Raw genomic sequence first — 19050 nt, 5'->3', positions numbered from 1 at the left:
GATTTTTCAAGAACACTAACTAAAAGGCAAGGTTAGCATTTACAAAAAATTCTGGGCTTAATACATTATTTGGTCATCTGCAAAGATAGACCAATCTACTATATATAACATAACTGATTTTCCACACTTACTTCAATATTTTTTTCCAGATCTTGTATAATCATATTCCTTCTACTGCTACGTAACTCTTGCATATAATGTAGAAGTGCCCCACAAATGCAAAAAGGACAAAGACAGCAGGACCCTAAACTTATTGCTATATTATTCAAGCGAACTGGAATCCAGCTAATACATTACAGATCTGAAGCTAAAATATACTGTGCTTATTCGACTGGGGGTGGTCTTGCAATTTTGATAGTTTTCATGACATAATACCAGCCTAATGATCACACAACCTTCAGACAAGAAAGCAAGAAATATGAATAACAGATTTCTGGCTTATACCTTTTCTTTTTTTTCTTCAGGATGATCCAGATCAGCAAAATAGGTTCCCAATGCAACTCGGAGTAAAGAATCAAATAAAGGCTTCACCAAATCAGTTTCCATTATTCTAGATTTTGCAAGTTGATCTCGCATTTCAAGTAATATATCTTCAACAGAAACATTCTATATTAAAGGAGAAATAATTATGCTTATGGATTTGTTGTGATTATTGAAAAGTGACAATAAAAGCAATCAGACTTGCACTCCTGGCTCCCTCAAAATTACTGGAAGCAAGAATAAAGTGTATTTGTCAATAGCCTAGCTTGCACGTTATACTCATAGGCTGAAATTCTGATGGTGTAAGTTTATGACATGCAACTAAAAGGACATTTTGAATTGAATTGAACTGAAAACTTCCCCTCCCCACTTTCAGGTTGCAAGGCTCCCTAGGGATCCCTTTTGCCACTCAGAAGCTTTCGGGAGCCCTCGGATGGAGGGAGAAGCCTTGCACATTAGAACATGGTTGTCAGCAATTTCAGCCATCGTATAGGTCACCACCATTATGACTAAAGAGAAACAGAATGATCCATGTATAGTCTGCATATAGTATATGGTTGAATATGGTTCAAAAAAAATTTTTTAATCACCCACTCCTCAGCCAAAACCAGAAACACATGCACTGTTATTGTTATATTGACATTTCTGGGCCTGACCTAGCCCTCTAGCACAATGGGAGCAAAAACCTGGCCTGAAAGTCCATCAAAGATTCACATTTTGTTTTATATAAAATTTCCTCTTCAGAGGAATTATCACTAGATGTTTTAATCACATTTCAGAAATTTTATTAGAATTTCAGCTTCTCACAAAAGGAAGATAGGTCTCGTATTCATTTAGCATGCAAATCAGTCATCATTGCTGCTCCCATGTCTAAAATAACTTGTAGCGTACGTTGTAAATACAGTGGTGTGACCAGAGTAATGGCACATTACCTCAGGAAGGGACTCCATTTCTGTCTTCTGCTGGAAATTATTTGCACTGTGTAAACAAATTGCCAAAAGAGCTTCCAGAAGTCTTATACCCTGGGGTGACCACTCATTTTCTTGGATTCTTGCTTTTTTTGACTTCACGGTGCTATCAGCGGATGGTTGTTCTGCAGCTGAATGTTCACATGAAAGCCATTCTTGCTCTATGCTGCCAAGGTTTTCATCAAGACTATCATGATCTGACTGGCCTCTCTCATTGCTCAATATAAACTCATCTGATTTTTTTTCAAAAAAAGCCTCAGCACATTTCTCCTGCTCTCCTTGCACCATGGCTCTATTTATGGCAAGTTTCTGGATTATCATGGCAATTAATCTATGGCATACCTCAAAACCACCAAGCCTATGGAACTGTCTTTGGAAAACTGAACTACACAAATAGATCCAGTGACACATGGACCAAATGTCTGCTGCCCTGTGGATATGTTCCAAGGAAGGTAAAGACAAACTCTCTGGAGACAAGCATGGTAGCTTGTGGCTCAGAGGTTCACTAGCAGTACTGTCATAACCTGAAGTATCTTCAGAATCATTAGCCGAATCTCGATCAGCATCTGCTTCCTTACTGACACACAGAAAAGCAACACAGAGAAATATGTTTATCATGTTGATGTGAACATCTTGACTGAGTGATTTCTTCTTCTTTGGGTAAACTTCTTTAAGTCCAGCATAAAACTTGCTTAAGCTTTGAGGCACATCCGAAGTGGCTTGTTTGCTCTGAACCAAAACACCAAGCTCTAACACAGACTTCTTCTGCTCGTCATCTAAGCCATCGAGATCTGGCATCAACTGATCTGTCTGCTGGTCACCAAGGCAAAATATTAATGTCTCAAATACTTTCAAGGTGTAACTTCTTATGCAGTCCAAGTAATTTAGCTCAGTCATTTGATTTATTCCATTGCAGCTTAAGAACAACTCCCGTATTATTCTGCAGAGAAAGGCAGACACTAAGTCATGAAATGAAAGTCACAAGAACAAAACGTGAAGATACTGTACAGCTTTGCTATTGTATGTGCTACTTTAGCTACAAGCCAGAGGAGAGTAAAAAGCACCATTTCATTAATACATTTTTAAAGCAATTAAGAATGAAACGGGATTCTAGATTATTTTGTGTGATGAAGTTTAGCTTTAACACTGGCCAGAATCCTATCATTCACATTTGTCAGGATAAGTCAAATAATATAAACTCAGCAGTGAATTGCTGCTGGTGAAATAAGGTGGATTGGGACTCAGGAGGCTGGGTTCCAATCCCCACCTGGCCATGGAAACCCACTGGGGGGTAGTGCTGGTTCAACCACTCTTTAAACTTCTCGCATACATTTAAAACCTCTTAAGGTCACTATTTATCTGATGCACTTAACAAACAAAATAAAGCAGGTGACACTTTCATTTGTTTTCTTGCTCTACTCAGACAACTTAACATACAGCAAGGAATGTAAGTGTGGACTCCTTGACTAGGTGCAATATACCACTGATGTACAATGGCTGACTCCCACTAATAAATATAAGTAATAAGATTTTGGCCAGCAATATAGAATAAAAGTATATTTGAGCCTGGTGTTAAATTTTATATGCTGACCATCTACTAAGAAAGAGACCAAGGTAAATTTTAATTATCACTCAGTTTGGTTTTTAAAGCACTTTGACATTTTTTTTCTCCCCCCCCCTTTACTTTCCTTTCTTCCTTTTGTTGTTTAGGCTTATGCTTTCAAGCATGTTTAAAACAACTCTTCGACTGCCTCTCACCCACCATAATATAAGTTACATCATTCTAAAATTATAGTTTAAATGAACAAACCTGGACTTAAGCAATGAAGGCAGAGTCTGTAAATAGATCTGAAGCACTTCCTGAGGCAAACATTTCTTGTGGTAGCTGTCTGTTTGGCTGAAAGCTGCAGAAACACCTTGTTGTTGGCCCTGATGAGCCAGTTCAACACCTCTCTGGAGCACTGGGCTGAATATATAATTGTACAGTTTCCACTGAATAACCTCATTACCTTTTTGAATCAAATTGCACACATGGCTAGCTATCTGCATACAGTGCAGTTTGTCATCTCCTTCAAAAACAAGGCTCTGATATGCCTCCAAGACATCCCACTTCAACAACATATCTTCAGACCCTCGACTAGGCAAAATTCCTTGAAACCTATACGGAGTTGAACTTAAAGCAGAAATAACATCAGAAGCATTGCCATGGAGGACATCATCTAATTCAGCAAGCTGGTCACAGTCAATGGTACAAATATTGCAGGAGGCCTGCGTCAGTTTTTGAGAAACTTGTGCTCCTCCAAGTTGGTCCAATATAAACTTATTAAGAATGCTTAATATATGTGACTGAAAGTTTTTTAATACAGGTGACTTAAAAGAATGAAGTAAGGGGATAATTACAGACCTAGGATCCATACAACAACATATGCCCACATTATGGATGCCAGATAGGATCTGAAAACATGTGCTACCAAGGGAAAGCTGTTCCAGCAATCGCAGGCACTGGTGAGCACAAACTGCAATGCAGCAACACCGGTCAGGGTAATGAACTTCCCCATCTGCTGATTCTTCAAATGGGTTCTTAGAGACCTGGTTTTTAAAACTAGAAACTGGCAGCCCTGAAAGGTCTCGGTGATGATGCATGAAGTGAGAATATTCACACCGCCTGTGTCGTTTTCTTGTACACACAGACTGGTGAAGTTGCTCTGACTTCACTTTTTTTATAGTACTGATTATTTTCATAATGCTGTTGATGAGGGCTTTGAGATACTCTGGCACCTCTGTGTTAACCTCAGTGTCCCTTGCAACAAGCCATTCCAGCTGGCGTATGGTATCCTCAAACAGTTTGAATCCCTGGTATTGTATGAACTCATGGACCAGATCCATTGCTTGGCTAAAATAAATAGGATTGGAAGCTGCACTCTGAAGGCAGCAAATCAGGATTTGCAAAACTCCTTCTATGAACTCTGGCAAAAGCAGGGCCCGGTGGCGATATCTTGAGAAAGCAAGGTCTCCCTGGATCTCCTTCTGTAAAGCTCCATGTTGTCTCGAAAAGAAAGAATGATATGGTTTTTCCAGCAAACATTTAGCTGTTAAAGCTGCTTTAAGTAAATCAATAAGGTTTTTTCTCAAATTGACAGGCATAGTCTCAGCATTGTTAACATCCATAGCCATAAGACGCAACACTGTCCGAAATAGCATCCTCTGAATCAGAGCAACAGGTTCTCCTGTCCAGCTTGAAGAAACTACTTCATTTTCAGCAGCAGCACCTGCACTGTAACAATCTCCAAGTTTGAACAAAAGTTCTGTTAGTGTGGATACCACATTGGCTGCCAATGCAGACTTGTGGTTCGATGCAATATCAAACTTACACAGCTTGTCTAGCAAGGACAATAAAACATGACACAAGTCAAAAGAAGAATTATCTAGGCAGCTTGCAGATGAAGCAGCTGCCTCATCTGATGCCTGAGAACTGATTTCTTGAACTGGAATGATCTGTTTGGAATCATCAGTATCGACCCTACAACTCTGGGCCTCTTCCGCTTCTAGAAATGTACTTCTACTTGTCATATATTGCTCCTTAGGCAGATTGCTTAGAAAAGGCTGCAAAACCCGGGACCGTGTGTGCTTCAACACTGCAGAAGTCTTCTCATCTGAATTGCCTTCTGAATCAGAAGTGGATAACTGGGATTTCCTTGCATCCCTCACAGAATAGCGATGGGTCGTTTTGCGCTGATGTCGACTTCTCCAGGAAGAAGAATTTGATTTTACAGGTGCCTGAGTGGACGGATGAGAATTTTCTTCTGGGGTCTGTTTTTCCTGAGTAGATTTGAGAGAACCCAGAGTTGTCTCTTTGGTCAAGCATATATCGATGGAGAAGGGCAGAACGAAATCTGTTGGAAGGCAGAAATGATAGTTAGATGACTTCAGCTGGCACAGAGGCTTCACAGAGAGCTTAAACACAATCTGGGCTGTATGGGTTATACATGTAATGGGGCTTGGGAGCATTTCATAACTCACAATGCTTTTCTTACCACAAACGAATTTCTAATCTCTTTTACCATGATATAGGACCCATATGAGATTCCCAATGTCTTTGTGAGGATATGGGTTTTGTAGTACTTATTTCCCAGGACTTGCATGTGTTACATGGTGCCTGGACACTGTTTGATAAGCCAAGGCCATTTCTCAGGACTGATAACCAAAACAACACGACTTGATCACCCACATTAAATTCTCTATGCTGGTTTTAGCATCATGTTAAAACTTTTGTTGCTCCTGAGCAAATTCAATGTTCTCTTTAGCTATGCTCTGGATCTGGCTCAATATCTTTTGCAGTTCATAAACATATTGGGCTACTGGCATAGAAGACTCCAGAATCACACCTTCCCAATCCTCCTTAAGCAAATCAAGTGCTGGTTTTGAATCCTTTAAAAACAGGAAAACTTCAAATTAATTGGCAAGGCCCTTGCAATGTCATTCAGAAGATGGGAAATGTTAATTATGTGGTCCAGAGGTCTGACAATTATGTGGTCCAGAGGTCTGACAGAGAAAGGAAATCACAGGTGCATCATGCTAACAGTCTTAAGTGTTACGTTGAGAGATCTGTGGTGCCGAAGTATAATGCTGTCAAGGAGTCAGAGGAAGATGAAATTGTGGATATGTTGTCAGAATTTCAGAATGCTGGTACCTGAGAGGATGTGTATTTGGACTCAGAGGTACCTGAAACTCAACAAGAGAAGCTTTTAGCTCTTATTCAAAGGTACCGAGCTATTTTTTCTAACAAGCCTCATTTTACTTCCCCAATTCAGCATGAAATTAATACCAAAGACCATCCACCTGTGTGTTCATCTCCTTATAGAGCTGTATGTCACATGCTGAACTAATTGAGAAAGATAGAGGCTATGCTGAAATTAAATGTCATCAAACCTTCAAATAGCCCATGGTCAAGTCCTGTTGTTTTGGTTGCAAGGACACCCCCCCAGGAGAAATCCAAGAGGAAATTAGGTTTTGTGTGGACTATAGAAAGCTCAGTGCTTTGACAGTCTTGTGTACAGCTGTATGTATTATGGTATCCCCAATACCATATAATTATGGCTCATATAAGAAGGACCCTTGTTGTTTTCATTACATACCAACATTTTCATGGCCTTGAATATTCTATGTCACACCTGCGCTATTCTGGCATAATTGCTGACTCATAATGAGTCACAATCAGGAGCTCCAACACTGCAAAGGCTTGACAAATGCAACAGGCATGTCCTTTGAAATCAAATTTTATACTGAATTTCCGCAATATGAATATTTTAAAGCAATGGTGAACATGCTATCTGCTCAAAAACCAGCTGCCAGAAGTTCAGTGCCAAATGCCTTGCCTGCAGATCTTGAATAATATTAAAGTGTTTAAAAGCTGCAGTGGGAATCTTTCCAAAAATGTAACACTCTATAAGAATGATGAAGATACAGGATCTGCAGTTAGACATATTGACCACAGGAAAGAATATTTTGCACAGAAAGTTAAAGTTAGCATATAAAAATTTACAATTTGAAATCGCTTAAGGACACAATCAGTAATCTGAAACCAATATCAAAGGATATAATTTTAATTCAATTCAGAGAAATAGCCTTATTAGCCTTTTGCAGCAACAACAAAAACAAAAACTTTTGTGGCACCATTAAGACTTACAAATTTATTTCTATGTATGCCTCTATCCACTTTTTCAGAGACACAGAAAGAACTCCTACCTATTGCCTTTTCTTCTTCTACAGGTATTTTCCATACTAGAGGCAGAAGTGACAGGAGGAGAGTAAGGAGATCTTCTCGACAGGTCAGCTCCTATTTAGGAAACCAAAGCTTATGTACAGTCTGTATTTTAATGGACATTATAAATTGTCAACTGTAATTCTGCTCACATAAATTATGCTAAGTAAGCCTGGTGACTTCAAAACAATTCAATTTTTCAGAAATTCAACATTTCCTACTTCTGTCCCAAGGTACTCACCACTCCTGTCTAATATCTAACATTGTTGGGAATCTATGAGGGCTACAGGACAAGAGGAAGAAGTCTAGCTACCAAAAATCACCACTTCTGGTAAGGTCATCCCAGCGGTAGTGATTTTCTGTAATTAAATACTTATTCCTCCTATCCTGTGATGCTCACAGGTTCCCAATAATACAAAGGATTAAACAAGAGCAGTGTGTGCTCTAAGACAGAAGAAGGATATGTTTCATTTCCAAAAAATTATCCAAACTGATGACATCATCAGCCTTATGCAGCATTAAACATTGCAGCTGTCACATACCATATACAGTGGTGCCCCGCATAGCGAGGTTAATCCGTTCCAGATTAACCATCGCTATAAGAAAACATCACTAAACGGGATGGAAAATGCCACTGGAATGCATTAAACTTAGTTTAATGCGTTCCAATGGCTTCTGTACTCACCGTTAAGCGAAGGTTTCCCCATCCGCAGCCATTTTCGTGCCCTCGGTAAGCGAGGGCAGGGCGCGAAAATGCTGCACGCGGCCATTTTGGGCGTCCGGCGGCCATTTTGAAACCGCCGAACAGCTGATCCATGGGCGTCGCAATGCGAGTTTTGCTCATTGCGGCGGTTGGGATGCCTTCGCATTAGCGATCCAAAAAAAGGGATCGCTATGCGAATTCATCATTATACGGAGCGCTCGTTAAGCGAGGCACCACTGTATCAAGGTTTTGGGTTGACACTGTGATTTTAATACACTATCCAAAGCTTCCAGACCATTTTCTCCAGTAGTATCACAAACTAACAGTATGTTAAGATTTAAATTAAATTGTCAAATAGAATCCCAAAATGACAGTATAGCCTAATATGCTGCAAATCTGTCTAAAGAAACACAGGGTTTTAGTATATCCTTGCAATTAAGATTTTCATGCTAGAAGAATTTGTCACTCATGGGCGAATTACTGTACAATGGCTGAAATCCTATTTGTGTAAGTTCTGTAGCATAAAGATGATAATGTCATCATTGAGGGCAAATTTTTGGAAATCAAACATTTCACCCTTGCATTACAACGTTTTCACAGTTCCTAAGTAAACCTTTTCATCATTGGAAACCTGTGGGGGCCAAGGAATGGGAGGGGAAAATCTTTATTTACTGAAAATCGCTGCTACCAGGATGATTTTATGCCTTACCCTGCAGAACATACACAAATACGATTTCAGCCAGTGACAAAAATAAATCACCTGTGTTGGTCTGAGGAAACATGGAATTAAGTAACAGCAAATAAAATGCTCAAATTATTACTTTGTACAGCCATCATAAAGGAAGTACTGTAAAGCTAGTATTTCATCCACACACAAGTCATTGGAATAAAAAATATGCCATCTAAAAGAAGTTATTTACTTTGCTGCTTTGAAACGTGAGGAAGATTTAATGTCACCTTTTTATCTTTTTTATTACTTTCATTTATAGTCTCTTTCTCCTCACTCAAGGACCCAAGGTGTGAGGATCTGTACAATATTGCACTACTGGGCTCCAACCATCTATATTATCAGGTTCATGTGTCTTGGATAATAACAGTGGAAAAAGAGGGAAAGACCATCTAGATCCAACTGTCCTGAATCAAGTATTCCTTGAGACTGCTGTTGAAAAAGACCTCGCTGTAATAACTATCAGGCAGTCACTAACATTCCCTTCCTGTGCAAGATGCTCAAGAAGGTGGCTATTCAACATTTCTATGATATCTCACATGACATAGCTTATCTGCATTGACTGAAACTGACTGATTGACTGATTTCAGTAATTTGTATAATTTGCCTGATTCAGTGCAAAGCACAGTGCAAAGGTTTTTAACTCTACATGAAACTGCCAAGTGAGATCATCTGGGGATTTAAATAACCTGCCACCAGTATGCTGATGACACCCAGGTCTACTTCTTGTTTATACTGGATCTTTCTCCGACAACAGAAGTGCTGAACTGGTACCAAAGCTCAGAAAAGACTGGATGAAGGTCACAAAACTGAACCCAAAGAAAGTTACTGTAAGCTCACTAAACCCCACAGTGTATCCAATAATCTTATTATGTTGCATTTTTATTACTGTTTCATTGATGCAAATTTTGTAAACCCAATTGGCAAATGTGATTTTTTTTTTTACTGTGATAGGAAGGAAAAGTAGAGCTTTAAAATACAGTGGTGCCCCACTTGATGACGACCCCGCTTGATGTCAAAATCGCTTAACGATGAGTTTTTTGCGATTGCTATTGCGATCGCAAAACGATGGTTCCTATGGGTTTTTTTGCTTGGCGTTGATTAGGACCCTGCTTCGCGAACTGTTTGTTCGCAAAACGATGTTTTTTCTGGCTCCGCAAAATGGTTTCCCTTTGCAAAATGGCTGGCTTCCCTTCGCAAAATGGCTGTTTTCCGGACCCCTGCTTCGGAAGACAGCAATTTTAAACAGCTGATCGGTAGTTCTCTATGGGCGATCTTCGCTGGATGATGAGGTATTTCCCCATCGGAACGCATTAACCAGTTTCCAATGCATTCCATTTTTTGCTTGACGATTTTGTTTAACAGCGATTTTCCTGGAACAGATTATCGTCGTCAAGCGGGACACCACTGTATCTCTAAACTGATTTAACCAGGCCAGGCCGTAGAAGCAACATACTCTACCCAACCATTGACATCTTAAACTAAGATAATTATCAATTTCCATGGCATGTCCAACATTTTTATTGCCACAAGACAGATGAAATCTACTTTGCCAAATACTGATATCTATTGCATATGACCATTCAGCAGGCAAAAAAGAAATAGTTAAGCCATTACAGATAATTTCCAGCAGTTGTCACATCTCATATTTCATATTTTCCACTGTCAATGTGTTTCATAAGGTGCAACTATTTATCCCAAGACATCTAGTTATTTCTAGTCCTAAATTCCATAGTTTCAGCAAGGCATGTGTGGTCCCCCATGCAAATTCCTTACATATCCTCAGCTAGATTTTAACAGTGTACCTGCTTTCATCAACCCCAGTTGAAATGAAGTGCTGCCCAATAGCCAAGATGGCTGAGGGCTGACTAAGCTGATACTAGGCCAGCTGAAGTGGTACTAAGACCAATGCCTCCTATCCTAGGAAAGTCGAAAAAGGCTTAGGGCTACCATCATTTTGGCCTAACTTTGTGTAAGCACAGCAGCTGTGTCCCTGAGCTGGATAACATTTGGATCCAGCATACTTCAGCTCTGAAAACTATTCCACTATTTTGCTTAAACAAGCTTACAGAGAATGGCCCCAACCCTAACTTCATACAGGTATTGTGGCTGTGAGTCTGAACTGAGAGTGGCTTGGATGTAGCTTAACTCAGCTTCTCTCCACTCTAGGCCTTCTTTGCACCTTCTTAAAATTCTTCTGCTAGCTGATTACAACCAGCACAGGAGTTGTGCTGGCAGATTCAGCTGCAGCAGATCGAATTCCAATGACACAAGTGAAATACTGGCAACAAAGCTTCTGCTCATTCAACACTCACTACAGGAGGCCCATGTTTGAATTGCACTGCCCATCCAAATAACCTCTTCTATCAGCTCCTATCCTATCTGAAGTTGTTGGAAACCAAGAGTCTTCTCTCTCCATTAAAATTACCTATTGAAATAATGAACACAATGGAAAACATACAGCCTTTTTTCAGCATTCAAAGTTCTCTTGATCTGAAATAAGCATACAGTGGTGCCTCGCTTAGCGATCGCTCCATTGAGTGACGAAATCGCTTAGCGATGCTGTTTTTGCGATCGCTTTGCAATGTTTCCTATGGGGAAAATTTGCTTTGTGATGATCGCAAGGAAGCGATCATCGCAAAGCCCCCATTTTCGGCCAGCTGATCGGCGGTTCCAAAATGACCGCCGGGGAAAAAATGGTCGCCCACTGTTTTGCCTCATTTTAGAGGCACCGAAAATGGCCGCCCTATGGAGGATTTTTGCATAAGGTTAGTTTTTAAGCCCATAGGAATGCATTAAACGCGTTTTAATGCGTTTCTATGGGCTTTTTAAAATCACTTAGCAGCAATTTTTGCTGCACAGATTAACATCGCTAAGCTGCTGCACCACTGTACTTTTCTAATCAAATGAACACCATTCAAGCCAAATCTATTTAATATTTATGAAAAGTAAAGTATTACCTGATCAATTATGGAATTAAGTTTAGTAAGTAAAATGAATCCACGACCTTGAACAAGGTATTGTCCAAGTGCTGCTATGTGTGTTTTCTCTTCTTCCTCCTCCCTGGCTTCCACCCTTTGGTCCACTGTATTGCAAAGTTGGCTGACATCTGACAAAAATTCACGTGCCAGTGAGTTACTAGCACTGCTCATGTCTGAGCTTGAAGGGGGGGAGGGGGAATCAATGAAAAAGAAACATTAAACCTTGCAATACATCACTAAAGTACAATTCCAAAAAAAGTAAGGAAAACTGAGTGAACGTTTTTACAATTTATCAGCATAACAGAGAACATGCTTATATAGTAGTATTTTTACAAAATATTATGTAGAATCCAATTATTCCACTAACAGAACTGTAAACAACAAAGCAAAAGGGAATATTCTCCCTCCCTTCTCTGCACTCTGCTGCGCGCCCCCAGCAGGTTTTGAGGACCCAACAGGAAGAAAACGGAAGAAAAAGTCTAATTGTATAAAGATTCATTGTGTATTCATTATTTTTGGCTGGAATCCTGTTGTGTAACTTTATGCCATGCAAAGCTGATGACATCATCAGCTGTGACCATTGAGGGGAACTAAAAGTTTCCAATCCCCCTTCAGGGTTCAAGAGACCCTAGAGATCCCTTTTGTCCTACACAAGTATTTGGGAGCTGCAAGATGAGGGGTGGGCAGAGCCTCCAAAAATCACTGCCACTGGCACTGGTTCCACTGCTGGTACCAGTGGTGGTAGTGCTTTTTTGGACATTAAAGAGTGCCTTACCCCATCTCACAGCTCGCAAAGGCATTGCCAGGACAAAAGAGTTCCACAGGGAGCCTTGGAACTGAGTAGGGGACCAGAAACTCTCAATTCCCCCAAAACAGCTGATGACATCAGCCGTGCACAGTATAAAGCTGAGCAATGGAATTCCAGCCATTAAAAATATGTCCAAAAACACTTTAAGTATATTAGCTATTTATTATGTCACACAAACCACCCATTATGAATGAATAGCTTTACAAGTCAGTTTTAATTACTACTTTGACACAACAAGAATGGAATGAGCTATTTGTTCTCTGAAATCTACTGAATATAATACAATTTGATTTTGTGTTACTACACTATTATGTGTATCATACAATCTTATCGATAATGCAGACAGTATTGAAGTCTCACCAGAGGTTACACTTCTTTTCTCATTGATGGTATTCTGCAAGGTGATCAGTTTATTCTCTGTAAGACTTCTGGTGACTAACCTGTAAAAAGAAGGCAAATCCATAAGTTTAAAAAAACACAGGCTATGCTAATAAAGTTCTATGCTTAACACCTTTATAGGCGTCCTTCTGCAGCATTACATAGAGTCCAAGAGAGCTATTACAATGATCAGAGCAAAGAAATAAAGCTAGAGATACTAAAAGAGCAGTAAGGGAACATAATATTTGCCCAGGATAAAATAAAGAGATGATAAAAAAATATACTGAAGAACAATATAGATGAGATACAAGGAAGACAGATTCCTTTGGAAAGAAATCCTGTGACGAAGAACCTGTAAGTTTAGAAAGCCAAGTGAAAGCTGCTCTGAAAACTCTTAGAATAAATGAATTATCAGGAGTAGATAGGATACCAATAGAATTATTCTAAGCTACAGAGACTGAATCTGAATTAAAATTTTAACAATAATATATACATTTTTAATTTAAAATTTATATATTCTAACAACATATGTTTTTTTAAAAAATTGATTGATTCCCTTTGTAAGCAGAGTATAGAGTACAAAAAAAATAACACCCAACTACAGCACTAGGAAATGTGAGAGTACAGTATAGTTAAAACCTTCCAAGCCAGCCCACTTTATTTGTAATAAATGACACTACAACTAGCTTAATGCACAAATAAGAAATAAAAATAATATTTACTCATAAATAATTCTTCAGTTACAATTAGAAAAGTAAAGAAGAATAAAAGAAAGGAATTCCAGCCCCAACCATTGTGGGAAATTCAGTTCACCACTGCAGCTGCATGGCAAAAAGTTATAAGTAGAGCCAAATAATGTCTGCCTTCAGTGATGGTGAGGAAAGGAAAGGGAGAGCACACAACAGAACAGAAAGAGGGGAGTGACTTACCTGAAGCCCAGGAAAACAGACTTTGCTAGTAGGTTAGTAAAAAAGGTAAGCAGTCACCTTAGCCCAAGAAAATCCTTCTAGGTCCTATAACACCTCCCCACTAAAAGCTAGTGTTAGTAAGCATGCAAGGTTGTTATTTTTCTCCAACAGAATCTCTCACAAATATGGAATTCAAAGTAATGGCCAACAAACTAGAATAATTCATATACATTCTAGTCCCCAAGGAAAAGTATGTCAAGGAGTGCAGTAACTATACAACCCTTTACTACAATTTTCAATCAGTCTGAAAGAAAGCTTTATTGGCTAAACTTTGGGGGAATAGCTTCTCTGTAGAATGCCTTATCCTTATGAGATGATGCAGCTAAACTAGACCTCAGACAATGCATTGCAGAGGTCAAGAGGCAATGTGATCTAGGCGCAACTTCAAACAATATTGTAGTTGATAACAGCATACCTACCCTTTAAACCAACTAATTATTTTTATTTGCTAACAATACTTTTTCAGGTCTGTGACCATACATTAAAGTATTATTAAATACTAACAATACAAAAGCACTTTTGCCCAATACTATGCCATCAGCAGTCCAGGAGGGGAAGTTTAAAAAGATTTCACATTGCCAACACAAATGTCCTTGTAATTCCTGAGGAATTGAAACAATAACTTATGTTCTTTGCATTGCTCTTTTTATCTTGATAGTTGAAAAAATTTTAGGAATCTTTTTTAACATTATTTCCTTGACATTCGGAGGCGTATTACAAACGTTTATTGGTTTCGGAGCAGAATATAAGTATGTTGTTTAATGTGGCTAAATTCTGTGCAGCTTCAGTCAAAATTTGTGAAGGAAAGGTTTTAGTAAGTTTATAATTAATTTTAGTTAACAGCAGCAACTTTTAAAGAATGAAACACATTCAGTGCTAGTTATCCCATTAGGAGATTTTATTATGGTTTTAGGGTAATAATAATACAGGTCCTTGGAATAATATATTTAAAGTATTTATGGTTTATTTGTATTGTGGATATTAATCACTGACTGTAATAAAGTTATGTATCTATACAACTGTTGCACTAATTTCCTGTTCAAGCAAAGTGATGTTCAAGGTTGCAGCAAAGACTTGTACTATATATGGCATGAAAAATGTCTGATGTTCAAGCTGGATTTTGAAAAGGAAGCAGCCCTAGAGATTATATTACAAATATACATTGGCTATTGAAGCATACCAAAGAATTTCAAAAGAAGGTCAATCCATGCTTTATAGAATACAGCAAATCCACTGACTGTGTGGATCTTAAGAAACTATGGATTGTTCTAGAAAAAAAGAAGACAATTTGATTGTCCTGATGCATAATCTATTCTGTGGACAAGAAACTACTGCTAGGAGAAAATATTAAGCATTGGGATTTTGGGAAATCACGGACTACAGCCCCTCCGGTAACCCCCCCACCAAACAACACCACATGACGATAACAACCTCCATCTTCTCACTCTTCATCTCAGGCTTATTAGATTTCTTAAAGAAAACCTGAGATATTTCTTCCGTTTTCCATTGATTTATTGCTATCAATTGCTTGGTAAGATCTAAAAAGAGACAAGACTCTGAAGTACTGGACAGAGGTAGCTCATTTTTCAGCACTGAGTAGCAAAGACTCCAGGCTGCAAACTGCATGTCTGGCAGTGTCAGCAACATGAAGTGACTGTGAAAGGCAGCTTCATTTCTAATATACAGTATCTGGATAAGTCCACACTGCTCATGAAACCATCAGAATGGGTAAAGCTTAATTATATTAATTAAGCTAACCATTACTGCATTACATCAGCTGCTAAAGCTGCAGAAAAGGACTCTGTTCAGCATATCAGGGCTCTGTAAGACTGTCCCAGCAGCAAAGAGCTAGCCACCCTCTGGCCCTCCTTCCTGCTTTATCTTGTGAGACGAACTGGAAATCTGGACAATAATTAAGGTGAGTGTGATTACAGTATCTTATCAACAAACAGTTTGCATTCAAACCTTCAAACCAGGATAAGCACTGTTACAGGACCTTAAGATTTTTAGCAAGACACATGTGAGTCTGCTTATTTGAGCACACATTATGGGCCTGACATTTACAACCCTGCCATTAAGAATTTACAATCTGAGTCAATGACACCTACTTCAACTTGCTACTGTGGAGAATGAACACTTCTCTCCCGTCTCCTTAAATTACTACAGACTGTTCATACCATCTTGAAGGAGACAGGAAAAGGATGTAATTTATCAGCATCTATCTAATCATCTACACAGAACAAAGAGTTTCTCCTTGCTCTTTAAAGTGTAAAGACGGGACACTCACCTAAGAACACACAAATCTCCTGTTATGACAGATGAACCATTTGCTTTGTTTCTACTTTATTAATTGATTGCCCTGATGTTTGCTGCTCTTCCTTTATTCAATTTTTATAGAGCTCATAGCCTTATTGATGTATTTAAATAATTTAATTATTTAATTTAACTAATCTATTGTTGGGATCCTAGTGCTGTAAAGGGACTTTTTCTATGCATTCAACTAGAATGGGTTAAATTTGAACTGGAGGAAGCAATGAGGGGATAAATGAATAACTGCTAATTTCTCTATTTATTGTACCTTTAAAAAAAAGACCAAGTATAGAATGGGCAGCTAGCTGGGTGGAAGGGAGTTAAGTAACAATTAGCATTTCAGGACAAAAATTTAGAGAGCAGGGCCCTACCAATGATTTTGAATATTATACCTGATAGTAGGATATCAGACAGACCCTTGCAGGAAAGCATGCCTCAGATTAGCAATATCTGTTCCCTGTTCTGTCCCTCCTCTCAGGCAGCAGTATCAAGGTTACTCTAGCATCTGACCTTCTGATCTGACCAAGTTGTTATTAAATGCCAGATCATCCAAAATATGAACTAATATTATACCTGATAGAAGATGAAAAGGCCAACCTAGCATGTATAACTGAAACTAATAAATAAATAAATATAAATAAACATGGGTGAGAGAGGAAGGGAGAGTTGTCCTTTCCCAGCTATATCCCTCGGGATATTCGAACCAGCATCATATGAGGTCCAGCTAAAGGGGCAGGGAAGGGGTGCTGCTGTAGCCCACATAAACTCCATTAATATCAGAAGGATCTCTGCTCTGTCAGGCCCGGATCTGGATTGTCTTCACCTGCTGCACCACTGGGACAGAACAGGCCTAATGTTTGTGTAAACATTCTACCTGCGACCCAGCACGCTCCATAGCATATCTCACAGAATACTTCTCCACTGCTGTGTTGAGGTCCCCCCAGACCTTTGCTTCTAGGGGACTTGAAAATACATGTGAAGGTGCAGTTGATCAGAAGAGGTCTGAAGGTCATGACTGCCATGGGCCTGTCCCAACATCTCAGTGGACCCGTGCATGTCACAGTCATACCCTCAACCTGATGTTCATGTCAGGACAGGGAGAGGATGATCTGAAGACAGTGAACCTTGAGTCCACCCCCTTGTCATGGTCAAGTAATCTGCTGAGAACAGGACTTTGCACAACTACATCTCTCCACAGAGGAGGGACCAATTACCATGGTCATGCCCCCCCAAAGACTACTGGATACGACTAGTTTATAGTTCCTTAGAAGAATTAAGGGCAATATTTCCTAAGAGGAGTTAAGGGGCTTCTTCATAGTTATTATTCAAAATAACTATGAAGAAGCCCAGAGAGCAGATGGAGGAAAGCCCCATGGAGTTCAACCTGGCAGTGGCAGGGAAGATATTGGAATAAACTAAAAGAAGCCACACTATCCACTTAATTCAGACCATAGCAGCCATTTTCATTCTGCAAACATGATGGGGAAATGGGTGGTTAGAACTAAACTATATGGGAGCAACAAAGAATTACGGATCTAGTACTTTTTTGAGATGCTTCCTTTGCCTAATGGGCATAAACTATTCCACCATAATTCTCTTGAAACTCCCACAGAACTCAGCCCTGCTAACCCATGCCCCTTGTCTTTTCTACAGAATGAAAATAGCTGCCAAAGTCTGAATTAGCAGAAGAATTTGAAAACACCTGTGAGGACTTTTATTTCTCAGTTAAAGCTCCAAGAGGTCTGGCTAGGAGAATTTCTGCAGACTTTGGGGGGGGGGGGGGGGCTGTAGTCCACAAATTCAAAAAGTCCCATGCTTACTGAATATGGAAAAAGAATTTTCCCTATAGCAGTGATGGTGAACCTTTTTGAGCCCGAGTGCCCAAATTGCAACACAAAATCAACTTATTTATTTCGAAGTGCCAATATTGCAATTAAAACCCGAATGCTGAGGTTTTAGTTTAGAAAAAACAACTGCTCCTGTACTGCAAGGGTTAAATGCTGCCCCCTTATTTTCCTTAACAAAGAAATATTTCCTGGTCCTCCAATCCCCCATTGGGCTAGACTGGTAATGGTTGCCATTGCACCCCTCTGGTGGACCACTGCACCAGCAGAGGGGAGTGTCAAAATCTGGGATCAGAGGACGGACAAGTATTTCTCTCTGGTGACTTATGGCTCATGTGCCCACAGAGAGGGCTCTGTGTGCCAGCTGTGGCACGCGTGCCGTAGGTACACCATCACTGCCCTACAGGCAAAAGTGTCAGACCAGTATTTTATATTACTATCTGCTTACTCTTTATACAGAAGTGTGTAGCAATTCCCCCACCTTCATTTCAATTTCTGGGGTGCACTTTCAGTTTTTGTATTTCTCTGCACTGAATCTTTTGTTTTTATTTATTTATTTATTATTTATTTATTTAATTTATATGCCGCCCACTCTACCCAGAGGTCTCTGGGCGGCTTACAATAATTACATAAGAGAAAGCCTTTTTTGAGTTTATCATTCTTGTTTCCTTTTTTTTTTTTTTTGGTACTTCAAAAGCTCTTAAGGAGCTGTAAAAACTACTTCAAAAAAAGCAGAGTCAAGGTGACAGAAATCTAGTTCAAAGCAGGCAACAGTACATAAGAAAGAAAAATAATCATCCTCAGGCCTATATAAGCACCACTTTATATTATCACATACAGAGCCCAGTGGCACACTGGCACAAACTCCACATCACTGCTGCTACAAACCTACTGAAGCAAACAAAATGGTCCCCGAAACCCTCAAAAACATTTATCTTTAATATATATAGTAATTAACCAAATAACATTTCTAAAAATGAGGCAGACAGGGAAGGCACCCACCCACCAGGAAAAAAAAATAGCAAAATAAGCAAACAGACATAGGTGCCTCTTCCAAAGACGAAGAAAAGCAAGCAAGCAAATAAAGGTCAAGAATAAAATAAAAGCCAAAATGAAAACTGC

At 39.3% G+C, this 19050-nt stretch overlaps 1 protein-coding gene across 7 annotated transcripts in view; it reads right to left on the bottom strand.

Annotated features, from left to right (window-relative positions):
• Positions 1–19050, bottom strand: part of LYST (lysosomal trafficking regulator) — a 139693-nt gene that overhangs the window by 104718 nt on the left and 15925 nt on the right. For 6 of the 7 annotated variants that reach the window (XM_078383132.1, XM_020787105.3, XM_078383135.1 and 3 more), the window contains exons 2-7: positions 12789–12868; positions 11600–11798; positions 7194–7284; positions 3259–5341; positions 1413–2388; positions 445–606 (exon numbers count right to left, since the gene is read on the bottom strand). In XM_078383132.1, coding sequence (XP_078239258.1) covers positions 445–606; positions 1413–2388; positions 3259–5341; positions 7194–7284; positions 11600–11791 — 3504 coding nt within the window. In that variant the 5' untranslated portion in view covers positions 11792–11798; positions 12789–12868. The remainder of the gene's footprint in view (positions 1–444; positions 607–1412; positions 2389–3258; positions 5342–7193; positions 7285–11599; positions 11799–12788; positions 12869–19050) is intronic. The other variant, XM_078383133.1, reaches the window with a different exon arrangement.

Source organism: Pogona vitticeps, chromosome 1, assembly GCF_051106095.1.
Source record: "Pogona vitticeps strain Pit_001003342236 chromosome 1, PviZW2.1, whole genome shotgun sequence".
Classification (NCBI taxonomy): domain Eukaryota; kingdom Metazoa; phylum Chordata; class Lepidosauria; order Squamata; family Agamidae; genus Pogona; species Pogona vitticeps.
Note: the sequence above shows the minus strand (reverse complement) of the source record. Positions and strands in the feature narration are given on the sequence as shown.